At 35.4% G+C, this 18,200-nt stretch overlaps 4 protein-coding genes across 10 annotated transcripts in view; 2 read left to right on the forward strand and 2 right to left on the reverse strand.

Moving 5' to 3' along the window:
- The first annotated feature begins 4,216 nt into the window (after positions 1-4,216).
- Positions 4,217-7,894, forward strand: LOC116851412 (V-type proton ATPase subunit E). The gene is made up of 5 exons (XM_032830808.1): positions 4,217-4,447; positions 5,026-5,201; positions 5,458-5,626; positions 6,445-6,628; positions 6,860-7,894. The coding sequence occupies exons 1-5, from the start codon at positions 4,415-4,417 to the stop codon at positions 6,976-6,978; spliced, it is 681 nt and encodes a 226-aa protein (XP_032686699.1). The 5' UTR covers positions 4,217-4,414; the 3' UTR covers positions 6,979-7,894.
- Positions 7,891-11,160, reverse strand: LOC116851230 (uncharacterized protein CG4449). 4 transcript variants are annotated; one of them, XM_032830707.1, is made up of 7 exons: positions 10,746-11,160; positions 10,247-10,401; positions 9,932-9,980; positions 9,572-9,791; positions 9,146-9,340; positions 8,750-8,894; positions 7,891-8,669 (listed from the first exon to the last, which is right to left on the reverse strand). In XM_032830707.1, the coding sequence occupies exons 2-7, from the start codon at positions 10,320-10,322 to the stop codon at positions 8,371-8,373; spliced, it is 984 nt and encodes a 327-aa protein (XP_032686598.1). In that variant the 5' UTR covers positions 10,323-10,401; positions 10,746-11,160; the 3' UTR covers positions 7,891-8,370. The 4 variants fall into 4 exon arrangements, with proteins under 4 accessions (XP_032686598.1, XP_032686531.1, XP_032686454.1 ...); XM_032830640.1 differs by having other exon boundaries at positions 10,682-11,160; XM_032830563.1 differs by having other exon boundaries at positions 10,582-11,160.
- Positions 11,161-12,748: 1,588 nt separating this feature from the next.
- LOC116843902 (tRNA-dihydrouridine(47) synthase [NAD(P)(+)]-like) lies at positions 12,749-17,888 on the forward strand. Its single transcript, XM_032814852.1, has 5 exons — positions 12,749-12,908; positions 14,412-15,744; positions 16,661-17,028; positions 17,406-17,534; positions 17,629-17,888. Exons 1-5 carry the CDS (start codon positions 12,820-12,822, stop codon positions 17,699-17,701), a joined length of 1,992 nt encoding a protein of 663 aa, XP_032670743.1. The 5' UTR covers positions 12,749-12,819; the 3' UTR covers positions 17,702-17,888.
- LOC116843954 overlaps positions 17,820-18,200 on the reverse strand; it is a 35,234-nt gene continuing 34,853 nt past the window's right edge. For all 4 annotated transcript variants that reach the window (XM_032815131.1, XM_032815048.1, XM_032814973.1 and 1 more), the window contains exon 4: positions 17,820-18,151. In XM_032815131.1, coding sequence (XP_032671022.1) covers positions 17,987-18,151 — 165 coding nt within the window. In that variant the 3' untranslated portion in view covers positions 17,820-17,986. The remainder of the gene's footprint in view (positions 18,152-18,200) is intronic.

The following is an 18,200-nucleotide window of genomic DNA, read 5'->3' on the forward strand; positions in this document are numbered from 1 at the left end:
TACAAAGTATTTTAAGCTAGAATAAGGAGAAGTATTATATGCAAGTGCTTGCAGTGCTCGAAATAAATAAACTAAATATATAAGTATGTAGGTTTAAGTACACTTAAATACACGTACGATCGCGATAAATACAGTATGTGTTTATTACAAAGTACAAAATACTATTGAACAGTTTGATTCTACATGTTTTATACACTTGTATTGACAACTCTATTAATGTATTAATGCATATATGTGTAAAACGTGTTTGCGGGAGATTGAAAAATTTTTATTAAAATATAATTTTGAATCGCTTAATTATTAAATTTAAGAGCATAAGAGCACAATTAAAACATACACAATAAAAGTATACACATTTTCAAGAAACAATGCAATCCGAAATCAATATTATGAATATATTTATTTAATAATATTGTCTATGTGGATTACACGCTATGAGATTGTACATTATTCATAAAATTGTTTATTGTATGAATAAAATAATAAAGCAAGAAAAATAGTTTTTCATTATTCTATTACATTATCATTGCAAAATAGAAAGACTTCATTATATATTTATATATATATATATATATTTGACTAGACGCTCCTATGGCACCTTTATATTATAATTATTTTATATTAGCCTATATTCCTATTATATTAGGAAAGTTTCGTCCGTTTTTTTGCAAAAAGTATGGTTTTATTTAAGAAAGAAAATGAAAAAGTACGTCAATCAAAATATTGTCCATCGTTAGCAATGACTTTTTCCCATCTTTCGGGCAGCAAGCGAATTCTGCGGCGAAAGAATGACTCATCTTTGGAGGCTATCCAGTCAGAGACCCATTTTTCGACGTCTTCATAAGAATTGAAGCGTTCCTCAGCAAGTGCGCGTGTCATTGACCGAAACAAGTGGAAGTTGGAAGGGGCACAGTCTGGTGAATAAGCCGCATGGGGTAGCACTTCCCAACGAAGTGCTTCTAACGTTTCCTTGACAAGTTTTGTGACGTGAGGCCAAGCGTTGTCATGAAGCAAAATCACTTTATGCTGTCTCGTTTCATATTCTGGTCGTTTTTTGTGCAATGCTCGGCTCAAATGGATAATTTGTTCTCGGTAGAGATGCTCTGTGACTGTTTGACCAGATTTTAACAGCTTGTTATAATCGCGAATAGTACCAGCGCTTTCGAAACACTTCTCGAGGAATTGTTTCAATTGCGCCACAACAAGGAAGCGATGTGCAAGTGCTGCGATAAGCACCACCTTGCACATTCCGCATTTAGGACCTCAATTCCAAACGCATTACACCATTACCAAATATGGTAATGTTCTTGTCGCCAGGCACCCCCTCCGACAAGTCTAAAACAATACTATAAAAAAGCGGAGAGACCGCTCGCGTAAGGCTTAACATCTCGGTCTCTCGCCGCGACATACGCGTCATACGTGACTTACGCGCGGTTCGCATATTAACTCATAAGTACGGGAGTAGTAATTAAAACTCATACAAGTGTACAAATTAAATAAACCTTTTTATATTTTACACTACAAGAAGTAGTCAAAACTTCTACTACATTTTATCCACCGCCACACACCCTGCCGCGCCCGCATCACCGATCTCGAACTCTTTTCGTGTCCTGGCAACACGGGCACGACAAGATCATGGTACACAATACCATTCTGATCCCACCAAATACAGAGCATTGCCTTCTTTCCGTGGATATTCCGCTTTGATGTCGATGTTGAGGATTGGTCGGAGTCGCAAATGGTTTTTCGACGTTTGGGGTTGTCAAAATATATCCATTTTTCACCCCCAGTGATGACACGATGTAAAAACCCCTTTCTTTGTTGCCTAGCAAGCAGAATTTCGCAGATGGTTTTTCGCCTTTCAATCTCTCTTGGCTTCAATTCATATGAGACCCACTTTCCTTCCTTGTAGACCCTTCCCAAGGCTTTCAAACGATCGGAAATAACAGATTGAACACAATTTAAAACTTCTGCAAGATGTTTTTGCATTTGACATGGGTCTTCATCCACCAATGCCTGCAATTCTTCGTCTTCAAATGCTCTTGGCCGTCCAGAACGTTTTTTGTCTTTCACATCAAAATCACCTCTTTTAAAGCGTTGAAACCATTCTCTGCATGTTTTAACGGAAGGAGCATTATCACCATAAACTTCTACAAGCATTCGATGAGCTTCAGCTGCAGTTTTCTTCCATTTGAACCAAAAGATTAACACTTCGCGCAAATGACGCTTATTTGGCTCAGATTTCGACATTTTCGTTGTAGTATGAAACAATATTATTGATGCGAACGTATACCTTTATATACTGAATTTTATTGACAGATAGTAAAACTAAAAAATTAAACTCGGTTTAGACATTAGAGTTACCGACAGTTCTAGCTATATCTACTCACCGCTAGATGGACGGAACTTTCCGATTTACCTAATATATACGGAGGTAGATAATATAGTAATAAGATCTCTGCCTGAGACGGGTTTGGCTTACCTTCTGGATATTTACAATGATATTTTTAGTAGTCAAAGTTTTATTAAAAAGTGGAAAAAAAAATATATTATGTTCTTTATTCCAAAAAGCGAAATTAATAAGTTCAGGCCAATCTCTATGGCTTCTTGTATATTTAAAATCATGGAAAAAATGGTATATAACAGGCTCAACTGGTGGCTGGAGTACTATTCTAAATACAATCCCTCACAATATAGTTTTTAAAAAAACAAATCTTGCATAGATAATTTGTCAATACTATATACAACTATTCTTAAATCTTTTAAGAAGGGGAAAGCCACTTCGACTATATTTCTAGACATTAAATCAGCATTCGACAATGTTCTGTGGGACATTTTAGTTACAAAAATAAAAACAATAGGAATTCCTCCATGTATAATCAGTTTTATTCAGAACTCCATAGCTCAGAGAGAGGTCCATTGTCGTTTCGGGGAAATAGATGAGATATGTTCAGCTTTTAAGGGCCTTCCTCAGGGCAATGTATTAAGCCCGTTTCTTTTTGCTATCTATATGAAAGATATGGAAAACCTTAATTCGGGTAATTGTGTAATGTTGTAATATGCAGACGATGTTTCAATTTTTACGGATGTGTCCCCTCTAAAAAGAGGAATTTCTTTTCTGGAGGATTCCACAAACAAAGCCATTAGTATTTTAAATATTGTCGGTCTTACGCTCTCCCCCGAAAAATCCAAATTGTGTTTTTAAAAAGTCTTCCTATGAAAAAACTTGAAATGTTCTCAGTATAAAAATAGCAGGGGATCAAATACTAATCTCTTTATCAGTTAAATTTCTGGGTATGACATTATCGTCTACGTTAAAATGGGATCTTCATATAGGCTCAGTTTGACAAAATTGTCAAATTCCCATAAACATTATAGGGTACGTTCAGATTCCTTACCCGGGTGCACTCTAATACTAGAAGTGCTATAGTATATGTAACATATACTATAGTGTTTCTAGTAATAGAATGCACCCGGGTAGGGAATCTGAACGCACCCATAGGTAGCCTTATGGCTCGTGCACACAGGACACGGCAATGCTTACCGCGCGGCGGAAGTTCGTGTGACAGCCAATCAATATGCTTCTTTCCGTAATAACCTTGTAGCTCTTACGGAAAAACAACATATTGATTGACTATCGCGTGGACTTCTGCCACGCGGCATGCATTACCGCGTCCTGTGTGCAGAAGCCATTAGGGATCTAACAGTAAAGCCCATTCTACAATTGCGTGAACGTGGATGTAAGGGGTTGTAAGTGATACGACAACCAATCAGAGTAAAGCAATCAGTGAATAAAACATTCGGATTGGTTGACTCTTACGTTCACAACTACGCTTACGCAATTGTAGAATGGGCTTAAGAATCAATAATCGCTGATTGTTCACTGAGCGCTTTTTTCGCTGAACGCGCCCAGTGATTCTGTAACTCGTTATTGCAATTAACGACAATTTCGTTATCATTGCGCAGCTTTTTCGTACTGTAGAAAAGCTGCACAACGATAACGAGACTGTCGTTAACTGCAATAACGAGTTACAGAATCGCACTATAGGGCCCCTATTCTTGAAATAGTTGCGTATACATAAGTTTTACTGCGCAGATTTAATCATACTATAAAATAGCTGCGCAATGAAAATTACGTATACGCAAGAATTTTAAGAATAAGGGCCCAGTGACGTCTCTAACGGCAGGGTGTGTTCGCATTGCAAGGTGCGCCCGAATCATGCGGGTGTGAGTTTCGGAACGATGGTCACACTTCGGGTCATATGATCGACGTTACGCGAGAATTGATGTTCCGTCATAGGCGTTGACTTCTCCCCGGTGTGCGCTTTGCTCTTGAGTTTCTACGAGTTTCTCGAGTGCTTTCCAACGAATTTCGCACGTTCCTTTCGTGGAGCAGAAATACACACGGAGCACCATGGCCCTCAGCGATGCCGACGTGCAGAAGCAGGTTAATAACGAAATGCTTCGCTATATTTCGAGGCCCTGTAACGTTCACTCTTCAACGTACATGTCATGCATACTCGTGCTATTAATACTTTTGTCGTTATTTATTATTACGTTATCTCGCTCTTTCGAATGAATATGACGCTTCGCAAATCCTATACGTTATTCGGGCGTCGAATTTCGTGTCTCCGTGAGTCTTAAAATTGCAGCTTTAATCGGGCAGAAATCCGGTCAAATCTGTGAATGGCCAAATGCCAATAAAGTCGAACAGATAAATAATTATATTGCCTGTGAATCTTTAATAGTAATTCTATTGAAACACTTTATCAAAGAATTTTTTTATTTTTCATATGCATTTTTATTTAATAATTCTGCAATGTTAAGTCTTTATTCAAAACTCAAACTGGATTAAAATTATTAGCTAAAACAAGATTTGAATGAAACATATTTTTATATAACTTATTATGTATGCTACTTGTGTATATGTGGGGGAGTATTATAATCCAAAGACAAAATGGTCTATTTTTGCATATAATACCATAAGAGACATATAAAGTATGAAAGTAAAAAATGATATTGCAGATCAAACATATGATGGCCTTCATAGAACAAGAGGCCAATGAGAAGGCAGAAGAGATAGATGCCAAGGCTGAAGAGGAATTTAACATTGAAAAGGGACGTCTTGTGCAGCAACAACGTCTCAAAATTATGGAATACTATGAGAAAAAAGAGAAGCAAGTTGAACTGCAAAAAAAGATGTATGTATAATAAGTATATACTTTTTATTTTTATAAGATACTTAATGTTTTATCTCTATAAAGTAAATAACTGATTATATATGTATATATTATATAATGAAATATAGATTAGAATATATACATACCTGGTAAGAATATGTATATGTACTCTTCTCAGAAGAGAATTTCTTGGAAAAGTTCACAAATTTCTATAGTACTATTAGTACTAAGAAGTGATCTAACATATCTGCATTTTTATGTTTACAACTTCTTATAGACAATCCTCGAACATGCTTAACCAAGCACGATTGAAGGCTTTAAAGGTACGCGAAGACCATGTACGCAATGTCCTTGATGATGCTAGAAGAAGATTAGGTGAAGTAATTCACGATACTGGCCGATATAGAGAGATTCTTCAGCTGCTGATTATCCAAGGCCTTTATCAAGTACGTACTTATCATTTTAATATAATTACTATAATTATTATTTTTCCTTTTTCTACATATACAGGATGTTTGATGTTAAGTGCATTCCATACTCTGTGTACAGGTAGATTAGTTTGATCTAGTTTATATCTATACAAAGTATGAGATATTTAACATCAAACATCCTGTGTACATAGTTTTATCATAATAATAAGTACTGATTAAACATCCAATAATCGAAAACTTTTGGGAATAAGGGCATATAAAGAACCACTTACATGGATGTAGTAGTGTTATATAACTAACTATATCACAAAAAAACAGCTAGTATCTATCCTCACTTACGTAGAGGTAAAACAATTTTTTATTTATTCAAATAACTAAACGTATTTCGGTCCTTCGGTGGAGCTTCATCAATAGTAACATTGTTTACAATATAAGAAAAAAATCCTCTGTTACGTATATAAAGAGAAAAACAGTTGTCTGATGAACAATGGTAGCAACACAAGTTAACAATTAAATCTAATGGGAATTGCATCAAACGCCATACATGAAAAAAGATATAAAAAATAATTAAATAATGTTCATATGTAATATCTACATAAGTGAGGATAGATACTAGCTGTCTTTTTTAATATAGTTAGTTATATAACACTACTACATCCGTTAGTGGCTCTTTATAGGCTCTTATTCCTCAAAGATTTATTTTTTGTTAGTGGCTCTTTATAGGCTCTTATTCCTCAAAAATTTATTTTTATTTTTGATTTTATCAATAAGAAATTATAAAATAATACATCAAATAATATTTTTATCTTCATTAATAATATACATTTTTATAGTTGACCGAACCGCAGATTACTCTACGCGTGCGTCAAGCCGATATACATCTTGTAGAATCACTTCTCGAGAGTATTCAACAACAATATAAGCAAATGACTAAAAAAGACGTTATCCTGAAAGTTGATCCCGATAACTTCTTGCCCAGCGAAAGCTGCGGAGGTGTGGATTTGTTAGCATCTAAAGGTAACTTTGCAAAACAATCTTCAATTTGTTTCATCATGATATTTTTACTCGCTATCAATATAAATCGATAGAGTAAGAGATATCTGCAACGTGTCATATATAACACCATAATGTAGATAAAACGAGTATTAACTTCATTTAAATCTAACTTTGGTAAGAAATTGTGTTACCAATTTATCAGAATTCTTTCTCTGTATTATATTAATGACAAGTAATTTCCAATTTCTGCAGGACGCATAAAAGTGAGCAACACTTTGGAAACCAGATTAGAGCTTATAGCTCAGCAGTTGGTACCCGAGATCCGTTGCGCCTTGTTCGGACTCAATCCGAACCGCAAATTTAACGATTAAGCCACTTTTTCTTGACAGCGGTGACTCTCCAAAACATTCCCTCTTATCAAACAAATTATTGTCGCCTTTCACTCGTGTATTCCGTAGGATAAAATTAGCGTACAATATTTTCCTTTCGTCGAGACTCGCGTTCAATATTCTCAATGAAAGTATCCAACACGACGGATCGCCGTGCAATATATAATCACCATTGGAGCAGTGAACAGACTGTATTATTTTACGAGAACACTCAATAAAATTAATATGAAATATCGCATGTAAAGCGATAAAAGAGAGAAAATACTTCACACACACTGGTAATAATATTGTCAGCTGTCAAATTTTCAAGAAAGGTCAGTGTTCGTAAATAATACAAAGCATACTTTCTTAGGCGATTAGGAATGTTAACTAATGGAGTTCATAATGATAGTTAATGTTTTTGGCTGCTTATGTTAAAAAATGAATAGCAATTGCGCGAAGAGCATAGTACGTTCGATATCGTGCAGAAAATCGTACAAATAAAGATATTAGCTGTCGAGTTCGTTTTATGTGTATATAAGTGTATATGTACTCTCTTATATACATATAGAGCATATCGGTATATTATGTACATTATGTAAAAAACAACGATATATCAATACATAAATATATTATATTAATCGTTGTTGTTGTTATTATTGTAAACTTTTATTTGGAAAAACTTCAGTTTTACAGGAGTATAATATTAGAGATTTGTTATATTAATTTAAGGCAGCATATATAACAATGGCATATATAACAACATTTATAATAGTGTACGTAATTTTTTTTGTGTATATAACTTTTCACTAATTATGTCCTATACTCTTGTAAGATTAAGTGTACCAAATACTGTGTTCCATCATTATGCATATGAATGTACTGAGATATACAGATAAATAAAATATATTGAGATGTGTGCTTGAAAATTTATTAATACAATATTATCCGATAGTTAAAACAAAATTATAGATTATTCTGAAGATAAAATTTTTTCTATTGGAATTCTTTGCTCCTCTTTCGTGTGCTTTGACTTGATACATAAGTAATTTGATGTTTTTCTCATAAAATAATATAATCTATTTTTACAATAATTTTAAATTACTAATAGTCTTTTAGGAATGAATAGGATTTTCAAGTTTGATATTCTTACATTGAAGGCCCATTATTCCAACCTAATAAGCCACCTAACAATTAAATCATGTGTTTATCTCTGTTCAATTTGAAAAAAAAAAACGAAGGTAAATATATGATTTAATTGTCAAATAGTTTACCAAAAAGTCAGAACAATCGTTCCTCAGCTGTAAAAGTCTATATAAAAAAGACACAGTTTCTGTAAATTATAATTATAAAACTTCTTATACAAAAAACTTTTGTTATACTTGATGCAGCAAGTTACACGGACGAGATTCGAAGATCGATGCACGCTTCTCCTTCCATGTCTAACGATTCCGGCGTGTCGGTTGGGTCGATCTGTTCCCCATCGAAATGGAACTTCAGATTACTTTCATCTTCGCCGAGTTGTAACGCGCAATAAGAGAATAGCGTTCTAAATTGCTGATTCTTCTTGAGCGGGACGATCAAAGACTGTTTTTTGTTAGCAGTTTGCACTTTAATATTGCATTCATCATTTTCATCGTTGTCCTTATCCTTACAGGATAACGTGTTCATACCTGGATTCACTATGCCACCATCTATGAGAAAGTATAAGATACAATCAATATAGTTACACAATATTGTCATTTTAAGAAATTTGTAATTCGTTTATACCAACCGAGTATATCTATAACTGAAAGATTAAGCAATGCTGGCGTATCAACAAGATTGATGATTTTATCGTTCCTCATGATTAAAATTTCATCCACAGAGACTTTCTCCAGATCAGCGTAATGCTGAAAAATCTTCAAGAAACTATCGTGCTACAACGAGAAGGAAAAGGTTCGAGAAATGTAAATAGGCTCTGTGCTAATATTCTAACTAAAGTGAGAAAATTCAGGTCTGTAAGAGCCATTCATGATTATCTAATGCAATTTATTCTGTGGATCCTATTTTTCTGAAGATAATAACGTTTAAGTGTTTAACATACGTGACTGGTTTTTTTGCGGGAAAAGTTCGAAATTGTGCGTGCGAGCGCCACTAACAGCCAGCTGCGAAATTGATATATACATACCCTACGCATACTCAGACGATCTAGCCTGACGGATCTCCACAATACTTTTATATTAATCTCGTAGTTATCATCCTCGCCACAAGCGTCATCATCCGAGGACAAGGCGATAATATCATCCTTGGTGGGTTCAGAAATTGGTTTATCGCTGTGCTCTAATGGTATAAATTCCACCTCTAAAGTATCGACAAACGAATGCTAAAAACCAAAAACATACATCTTCTGACACATTGATCGTTTATACAGTGTGCCTATATTTGTTTTAAAAGTCTTGAAGCCATTGGTTGATATGCTTAGTTTGTGAAATCAATATCTAACAGAAAACTTTGCTTGTTATATTAAAAAAAGTAAATATAAATACATATTTATAAAAGATAAATATAAATTATATTAAAAAAATAAATATAAAAAGATTTATTACAAAATTACCCTTTTTCTAGTTGACCTAGTAGTAGGATAGAATGTGCATCTGCTTCTGCCTCTGCCTCTACCTTTACCTCTACTTCTACCTCTACCATTACTTACACCTCTACTTCCAGATCTTGTAATTCTAGTTTCTGTTTGTATATTGTTTTCATTTATTATATTACTTGGTAAAACTTCTGTATTGGTAATCGTTACATCATTTTCATCATTTATTACTGCAACACTGAAAATGAAGTAACTATAGATATATTTTCCTATACAGAGCATAAATATTTATTACATATATAATATATATGGATAATAGTGTATAAATGAATGGTTTTAAAGAACTATATATAAAATATTATGTATATAATATCATACCTGATAGACTTTTCAAGTTTCTCATTTTCAAGGCGTTTTTGTTTTAATGCTAAAATCAGATCATTTTATATTTAACTTAAATTAACTGTGTACATTTTATATTAAAATAAAATTGCTTATTTCCACTCTACTTGCTCTTTTTACTAATGTCCTTATTCTGAACCTTCTCTTATCGATAAAAATATGACTTATAAATCTCCTGAGATTATAAGTACATTTAAAGGAACTTTTATAGATGTGTGTGTATGTGTGAAAGATGGTTCAGAATAATCTTAATCTAGATTTAAGTAAATTTAGAAATAAATAAAAAATGACCTCTTAAACGAGCAGCAGGGTTTGTATATGTATCATCATCATCTGAAGAACTTTCTACTTCTATTACTTTATCCATTGTAAGTCCATATATGTTTTAACATGCAAGTACTTGAAACACATTGCAATTTCTTACATGATTGAAGATTTATATCATACTAGAATTACATGACAATAAAATATATTACTTGTTTAACAAACCTGTAGATTTAATGAATAACGTGATCTTAGAATTATTAAGAAATCTTCTATTTGCAGAAATTTCGAAGAAACATTATTATGTGTTCATTCTATGAATCTAATCTAAGAAGCACAATTCCTATCAAAACATTAATCACCAAGTAGGAAAAGATGACATCTTGAAAATGGATAAATTTATCAATTCTTCTGCTTCTCTGTGTTACACGTCAATAAAACGTCAACAAAATTAAAACGCACCGTCAATCTCGCGTAAATCTATCGTTTCCGACAAACTTTGCTTTTTCTCACTTTTCGAACTTACAACAAAAACGAACAATTGAGAAAATCGTGCTTAGGCGACGTTCCACACATCCGTTTAATTTTAACTACCAGTTAAGTCCCAATAGTGATTGGTTAATTCTGATTAACTCTTCTTAATGTCAAATGCGATTGGTCAACTTCAATGGAATAACCAGCAACTTAAGTTAACTGAAGGTTGTGGAACTGGGCCTTATTCATGGACATAGGTCCATATTCTGAATCTTCTTTTATCTATAAAAGTACCTCTAAAAGAAGTTTAGGCGTTAGGAATATGGACCTAGGAATATAGCGTTTAGGAATATGGACCTAGGAGCCAACTGATTGGCTGAGAAGCTACATTTAAGGTACTTTTATCGATAAAAGAGAATTCAGAATATGGACCATAGTATACATGGACAGGAGCGTCCCGATTGACCACGGTACGATTGGACACCATCAACCGGTGCAAAGAATTATGTGAGTTACCAGGTCGAACCAATCATTGGGTGCTTTCCAGTTGCGTACACTGTGTTACACAAAACCAGTTTATTGGTTGCATATTATCTTACAAGATATTTTATATAATTTGTGACCAATAAATTGATTTTGTCTACGTGTGTGTCAAGATATGTTAAGCAATTGGGAAGCACCCACAGATTATAATGGGTGTTTTCCAATTGCTTAACACATCTTGACACATATGTACACAGAAATGCACAAAGTGTAAAGGCCAAATCACACTAGCGATTGGCGATTGATAATTGACGATTGAAGATTGGAACTTGACCAATTGGAACAAAGTAAGCCAAGGTTGAAGCTCGTTGATTCGTCAAAATCTAATCTTTAATCGTTAATCGTCAATCGTCAATTGCTAGTGTGATTTGGCTTTAACGTTGTGCACGATTCAATTGGAACAAAGTGTGTACTAATGTGTACATATGTCGAGTAGGATTATGGCTCCTGCACACAGGATCCGGTAATGCTTGCCGCGCGGCAAAAGTCCGCGCAACAGCCAATTAATATGTTGTTTTTCCATAAGAGCTAGAAGGTTATTACAGAAAGCAGCATATTGATTGGTTATCGCGCGAACTTCCGCTGCGCGGCAAGCATTCCCGCGTCCTGTGTGCAGGAGCCATTACGGTTACGATTAAAATTTTTCTACGTGCAAAGGCCTTTACATATATGGAAATGGCGGAATTGGTGAAAGGGCCGGTTAGGCGACAGTTTCCCGAAAAGTGGAGGGGATAATGTTGGTACCAAAGAAAATCTCTACACGATATAATTTAAAGATTCTGTTCTTTGTAACTGCACTGCTAAATTGGTGCAATACATTAAAATAAGGCAAGTATACGTTTTCTCACTCTAACCTTTTGCATTAGTTTAGCAGTGCAGTTACAAAAAAACAGATCTTTAAATTATATCGTGTAAAGATTTCTCTTGGTATCAACATTATCCCCTCCACTTTTCGGGAAACTGTCGCCTAACCGAAAGGGTCTATACCCTAAAGGCCAAATCACACTAGCGATTGGCGATTGAAGATTGACAATTAAAGATTAGATTTTAACGAATCAACAAGCTTCAGCTTTGCTTTGTTCCAATCTTCAATCGCCAATCGCTAGTGAGTGCTTTCCAGTTGCGTACACTGTGTTATACAAAACCAGCTTATTGGTTGCATATTATCTTACAAGATATTTTATAGCGAATTCGGTTGCTTGCACTAGTGTGCACTGAGTGCGCACTAAGGCTTGTTCATAGTATGTTATTATATTTAAAAATTGTCTTAAATAATTCTCAAATAAATTCTCAAATATTTTTAACCATAATATGATATGTATAACATCCGTACGAATCATTTTATTAGTTAAAATGTTTTTAAATATGTATTTAAGACACGATCTTAAATATAAGAATGTACTGTAAACAAGCCTTAATGCGCACTCAGTGCGCACTAGTGCAAGCTACCGAATTCGCTATAATAAATTGGTTTTGTGTATGGTGTGTCAAAATGTGTTAAGCAATTGGAAAGCACCAGTGTGATTTGGCCTTTAGTGTGATTTGGTCTTAAAGGCCTGTACACCATTCGGAGAAAGAGAGAAATGGCGGAATGTGATGAAAAGTGTAACGGGAATTGCTCGTTTGATTTCAGCGAAGACAAGCAGAAGGGCGTGTGTTTGATAAAAGAAGAGTACGTAGGTATATTGTAAGAGTTTCGTCAATCTATCGGTCGCAAATTCACTTCAAGAACGCGATTACGAATATCAATTCGTTACTTAACCTCCAACATTACCACAGTCACATGGTTCTGGTTCAGGACAGCCTGGGACCTGATTCAGGCTGTGTTCGTTTTAGGCGCTTTTGTATTGAAAGTATCATCTTCCGCTCGCATGTAATAAGTAATAAAGATAGAATGAAGCCAATTTAGCACAAGAGCGAACGTAGCCTCAATATACGCATTATTCACAAATTAGTTTATAGTGTTATTTTTTTTAAGCAGTTAAAATGTGGTCTACATATCTTATTAAAAATTAAAGTTTAAACATTCAAATATTTCTTTTTAAAAGTTAGTTGTTATTGGTAATTAACACATCTATAAACTAATATACTGGCTTGGTTTACATCGTGCACTTGATAGTGTACTAAATAGTAACTTTCTATTAGATAATCTTAATATCGACGATATATATAAACAATGGTGTATTAAGTTGATATAATACTCATCAACAAAACATATTGATTGAATGCATCGCCATTGATATGCATTAAGTTAATAGAAAGTTACTATGTATTATGTTTATGTTGATATGCATTAAGTTAATAGAAAGTTACTATTTAGTACGCATATCAAGTGCACAATGTAAACAAAGCCATTGTTAAGTTTGTCATAAGAAACATAGATCACGTCTTATCTGTTTGTAAAATAAGTAATTTAATATATCTGTGAAGTAATACATCCATAGGGTTTCCAAATATTTACTTTTTACTATCAATCCAGCTGTTTAGCTAGTATTAAAAATGTCAAAATTATTAAATATTCCAACTGAAATATCAAATTTATATATTTCATGTTGTAATATATTTATTATTCTTGTTTTTACTTAATTTAACATTTGGACTGCTAAATTAGTATTGTTTTTAGGTAAGAAGCTTAATATATCTGTGAACTAATATCTATAGGGTTGCCAGATATCAACACAGATATACATCTATACAGATATATAAGTTTTTATAATATATATTCTTGCTGTTGTCAATTATAATAATAAAATTGTGATTACATCCTTATATTCTGGCTATATATTTTATTCACTGTTATTATAATGATTATAATCTATTGATATATTTTCCAACAAATATATTTTTATGAACCAGATTTCCAATTTTTCCTTTCTTCATTTTGGAAATCAATTGAGATCTTTAATTTTCAAATCTGACAATCCTAATCCAATAATCTCCTGCTGCGATTGTACAAATGCTTATTTAACTCTGCTACTATTTAACGTTGTAAAAAACGTCTATCCTCTTTATAGTTTGTATGTTAAATATTACATGAATAATATTTCTATGAATTTATATTATTTCATTGTCATGTTTACTCATAAACAACCACAATTAATAATATCCTCGGTTCTGTCTGTTATATATTATTATTTATTGTTATTGTGTGAAACTGACATTTATAATATTACAGGTTTATCATCGAAGACCACGTAAGGCAGCTGAGTAAGCAGTGTTTGACAGAGACCGATAAGCAGAAAGTATTTGCGAGCACAAATGCGGAAGACGCGGAAGCACAATCGTCATCAGACGAGTCGGCTGTTAAAAGGTTCAAGCAAGATGACAAGAAGGAGAAGCTCAGAGGTCAAAATAAAGCGAGGCCGCCGCCATTTAAGGCGCCCAGGGAGTTGAGCTTGTGCCCTTGGATCGCAGATCAAACAGTGGACGAGTCTGAGAGAAAATGCCTGAATCAGCGCTGCGTGTTTCTGCACGATCGCAAGGAGTACTTGAAGATACGACCGGTGGATATCGGCACGGAGTGTCATATCTTCAACGTGACCGGCAAGTGCCCGCGAGGTACCACGTGCAGAATGGGCTCACGACATCTGACTGAAGATGGTTTCAATATCGTCGACGAGAAGAGACTCGAGGAGTACAAGAAGCGTTCGCCTTCCACGATGAATCAGCTGTCCAAGGACCTGCAGAACAAGCTGCGCAAACACAAGTACAATTTCGCCAAAGCGGAGGCGATCGTCAAAGCCAACGATCCGTCTAGAAAGAAGATGCAACTGCAATACTTCAAGTCCAACGAGCCTAAGAACGTCGACAATAGGGAGACGCGTGAGACGGAAGCTAGGGATAAGCCGGGATCAGAAGTTGCGGCCGCAGAATCCGTTCACATCGTCGACAATAGCAACGACGTAAAAGCGAAGTGCGACGTGGCTGATCGCGATGCCTCACATGAGTCGAAACGATCGAGAATGGGACCGGTGGACGATAGCGACCTGATCAGGTTGCAACCGTCGGAGAAGCGGAAGATCGATTGGAAGAACAAGATACTGCTGAGTCCGTTGACGACCGTGGGCAATCTGCCGTTCCGCAGGATCTGCAAAGAGTATGGCGCCGACATCACGTGCGGCGAGATGGCATTGGCGCCGAAAATCCTGAAAGGCGCGCAGGAAGAATGGGCGTTGGTGAAGAGGCACGAGTGCGAGGACTTATTCGGCGTGCAGCTGTGCGGCAACAACCCCGGCGTGCTGACGAGATGCGCCCAGCTGCTGAATCGCGAGATCGGCGTGGATTACATCGATCTGAATCTCGGTTGCCCGATCGACTTGATTTACAGGCAGGGCGGCGGCAGTGGTATGCTCAATCGACTGAACGTACTTGAAACCGTGGTAAAGTCCGTTAGTCAAGTATTGGACATACCTTTATCTATTAAGACTAGGACCGGGGTCTACATAGACAGGCCGATCGCGCATAACTTAATGCCAAAGTTTCACGAGTGGGGTGTGTCCATGATTACTGTGAGTAAGTCCGTTGGATTAATATTTCTTGTCGCTGACGGCCTCTTCGGGAAGACTGTATTCTCGGCGCAAAGCGGAACTTTTCAGGGAAGTTTATGAAAAAATTGTTTAAAGAACGTGGTTTAAGAACAGTTTTAAGAAAATTTACTTCAAAAAATTTAAGAAAATTGATTTAAAGGGAGTTTATGATAAATTGATTAAAACATTTTTAGGAGAATTGTTTTTAAAAACAGTTTAAGGCTCTAGGAAACCTCTGCCGCGGCCATCCTGATTTATGATATCAAAAACAAAAAAATACACATTAAAAATCTTGCAACATATGTTGGAATAAAATATGTTTACAAAACGACACTTGCAATCGATCGAGTAGATACGTAAAATAGTCGACTATTCTTTTTTTCCTTTTAACGATCAATAAATAACTGCAAAATTAACGTGACAAAATTATGGAAGAAGATAGATTAAAAAAAAAAAGCTACATGTCTTATTAATTTTACGGTTATTAATTGTTGATTGTTCAAACAAAAAGAAGTGTTCCGACTATTTTATAAGTCTACTTGATTAGTTGCCTTATTTCATATATACTTATATCTTTTAATTTTAACATATTTTGCAAAAACTTTCAGCGTGTATTTTCTCACTTCATCAATCAAGAGTTTCACGACGAGGAGCCAAGAATCTTAAAGAAGATTACTTTTAAAGAATCTAGATGTCGCTGGAGAGATTTAATTTTGCATACATTATGCCGAATTATTAATGTTCAATGAAAAAAAATTTTCTAGAACAATTGACAAAGAATTATTGTCTTCTGGGAAATGCGAAAAAGGGTAGTAGAAATACGAGCTTCTCGGAGAGATCGGCGCAGATCTCGTCGCTTATTTAGCGTTAGATGAAAAGCCGTTATTTTCCTCAATAGGTTCATGGAAGATCTCGTGAACAAAGATACACGAAGTTAGCCGACTGGGACTACATAGAGAAATGCGCCCTGGCGGCGCAACCTGTGCCTGTGTATGGGAACGGCGATATTTTATCTTTTGATGATTATCAGAGAGTGAAGGAGACCTACACTACGGTCCAAGGCATCACGATCGGTCGCGGTGCCTTGATCAAGCCATGGATATTTACGGAGATCAAGGAGAGAAAGCTGATCGATATATCGAGTGGGGAAAGATTTGATATTCTTCGAAAGTACACGAATTACGGACTCGAGCACTGGGGATCCGACACCCACGGGGTCGAGACCACGAGAAGGTTTATGCTGGAGTGGATCTCATTTCTTCACAGGTAAACTCGCTCCAAGAGCAACTAATTGCGCTATATTCGCGACTCCACGTTGTAAAAAATAGTAATTGAATGTAATCTGTATAATTTGCAATCAGTTTCTCTTGTTAAAAAATTTTCCTTGTTAAAAAATTCATCTTATTTTGATCAAAAGAAAAATATAGCTGGTATTTTATCCTGTTAAGTTACTCTTAAGTTGTTTAAATTATATATTTATATCGCAATTGCTTTATGTAGAATTTTACTGATAAATAGAATTTCTTCCTTTTTAACTCTGTTGGAATAATACATCTATTGAATTATATGAAGCGTTGCGCTATTATAGTATAAAGCGTTGTACCACTTTCTGTTGTATGTATTTACAATATAATGCGTTACAGATATGTTCCTGTTGGAATTCTGGAGAGACCACCGCAAAGAATCAACGAGCGGCCGCCGTTCTACAGAGGTCGCAACGATATGGAAACGTTGATGGCCAGCTCCAATTGTGCCGACTGGGTGAAGTTATCGTAAGGCGATTGTTTTCAAGCTACCGGTTCTTACCGGATTATAGTTGGATCTGGCTGCGCAATCGCGATATTCACAGTTTCGTTTTCTTTCCAGAGAGATGCTGCTCGGAAAAGTGCCTGACGGATTCCACTTCTTGCCAAAGCACAAGGCGAACTCGTGGAAATGATCCGTCATGAAGAAGCGAAAACGAGCGGATTCTTCCGCGAGTGAAATGCGTTTTGACCTTGTACGAATTTTCTCAATAAATAGTTTATATGAGAAAGAAAACGCGCAAGACGGGATCATTAATTGGTATCCGTTATATTTCACTTATTCATATTTGTAATACAGTGAATAAATATTTTTAAGAGAGACCTCGTTTACATATTGCAAATATAGAAGCTTTTCGATATTTTTGTACTATATAGTGAAACGTCGAGTTCTAGTAATTGACGGATTTGCCATCGGTAGATCAATAATGATCCCTTATGTCGCTCAGAGTGGCCGGCCACATGCAATCGCAATCGCTCTTGATCTCCATCATGTGCGGTTCCCAGCATTCGGATTCCCATCGTCGTCTGGATAGAAACAGCTGCCGGCTTCTCTGCACGCAATGAAATCCTGGATAAGCGCATTTCTGAAAAAAGCGAATAAAAAATATCGTTATAACGTTTACAAAAGAGCGA

Source organism: Odontomachus brunneus, unplaced genomic scaffold (genome assembly GCF_010583005.1).
Source record: "Odontomachus brunneus isolate Ranch 3 - 2012 unplaced genomic scaffold, Obru_v1 Obru_scaffold_001, whole genome shotgun sequence".
In the NCBI taxonomy this organism is placed as follows: Eukaryota; Metazoa; Arthropoda; class Insecta; order Hymenoptera; family Formicidae; genus Odontomachus; species Odontomachus brunneus.

Excerpts from the sequence above, each read along its gene's own strand:
- LOC116851412 (XM_032830808.1), top strand. The coding sequence starts at position 4,415 with ATGGCCCTCAGCGATGCCGACGTGCAGAAGCAG. Across the intron at positions 5,627-6,444 it reads TTATCCAAGGCCTTTATCAA|TTGACCGAACCGCAGATTAC; the intron begins GTACGTACTTAT and ends ACATTTTTATAG. Across the intron at positions 6,629-6,859 it reads GGATTTGTTAGCATCTAAAG|GACGCATAAAAGTGAGCAAC; the intron begins GTAACTTTGCAA and ends CAATTTCTGCAG.
- LOC116843902 (XM_032814852.1), top strand. The coding sequence starts at position 12,820 with ATGGCGGAATGTGATGAAAAGTGTAACGGGAATTGCTCGTTTGATTTC. Across the intron at positions 17,029-17,405 it reads TGGATCTCATTTCTTCACAG|ATATGTTCCTGTTGGAATTC; the intron begins GTAAACTCGCTC and ends AATGCGTTACAG. Across the intron at positions 17,535-17,628 it reads GCCGACTGGGTGAAGTTATC|AGAGATGCTGCTCGGAAAAG; the intron begins GTAAGGCGATTG and ends TTTTCTTTCCAG.
- LOC116851230 (XM_032830707.1), bottom strand. The coding sequence starts at position 10,322 with ATGGATAAAGTAATAGAAGTAGAAAGTTCTTCAGATGATGATGATACA. Across the intron at positions 9,341-9,571 it reads CTAGGTCAACTAGAAAAAGG|CATTCGTTTGTCGATACTTT; the intron begins GTAATTTTGTAA and ends TTTGGTTTTTAG. Across the intron at positions 8,895-9,145 it reads ATCGTCTGAGTATGCGTAGG|CACGATAGTTTCTTGAAGAT; the intron begins GTATGTATATAT and ends TTCTCGTTGTAG.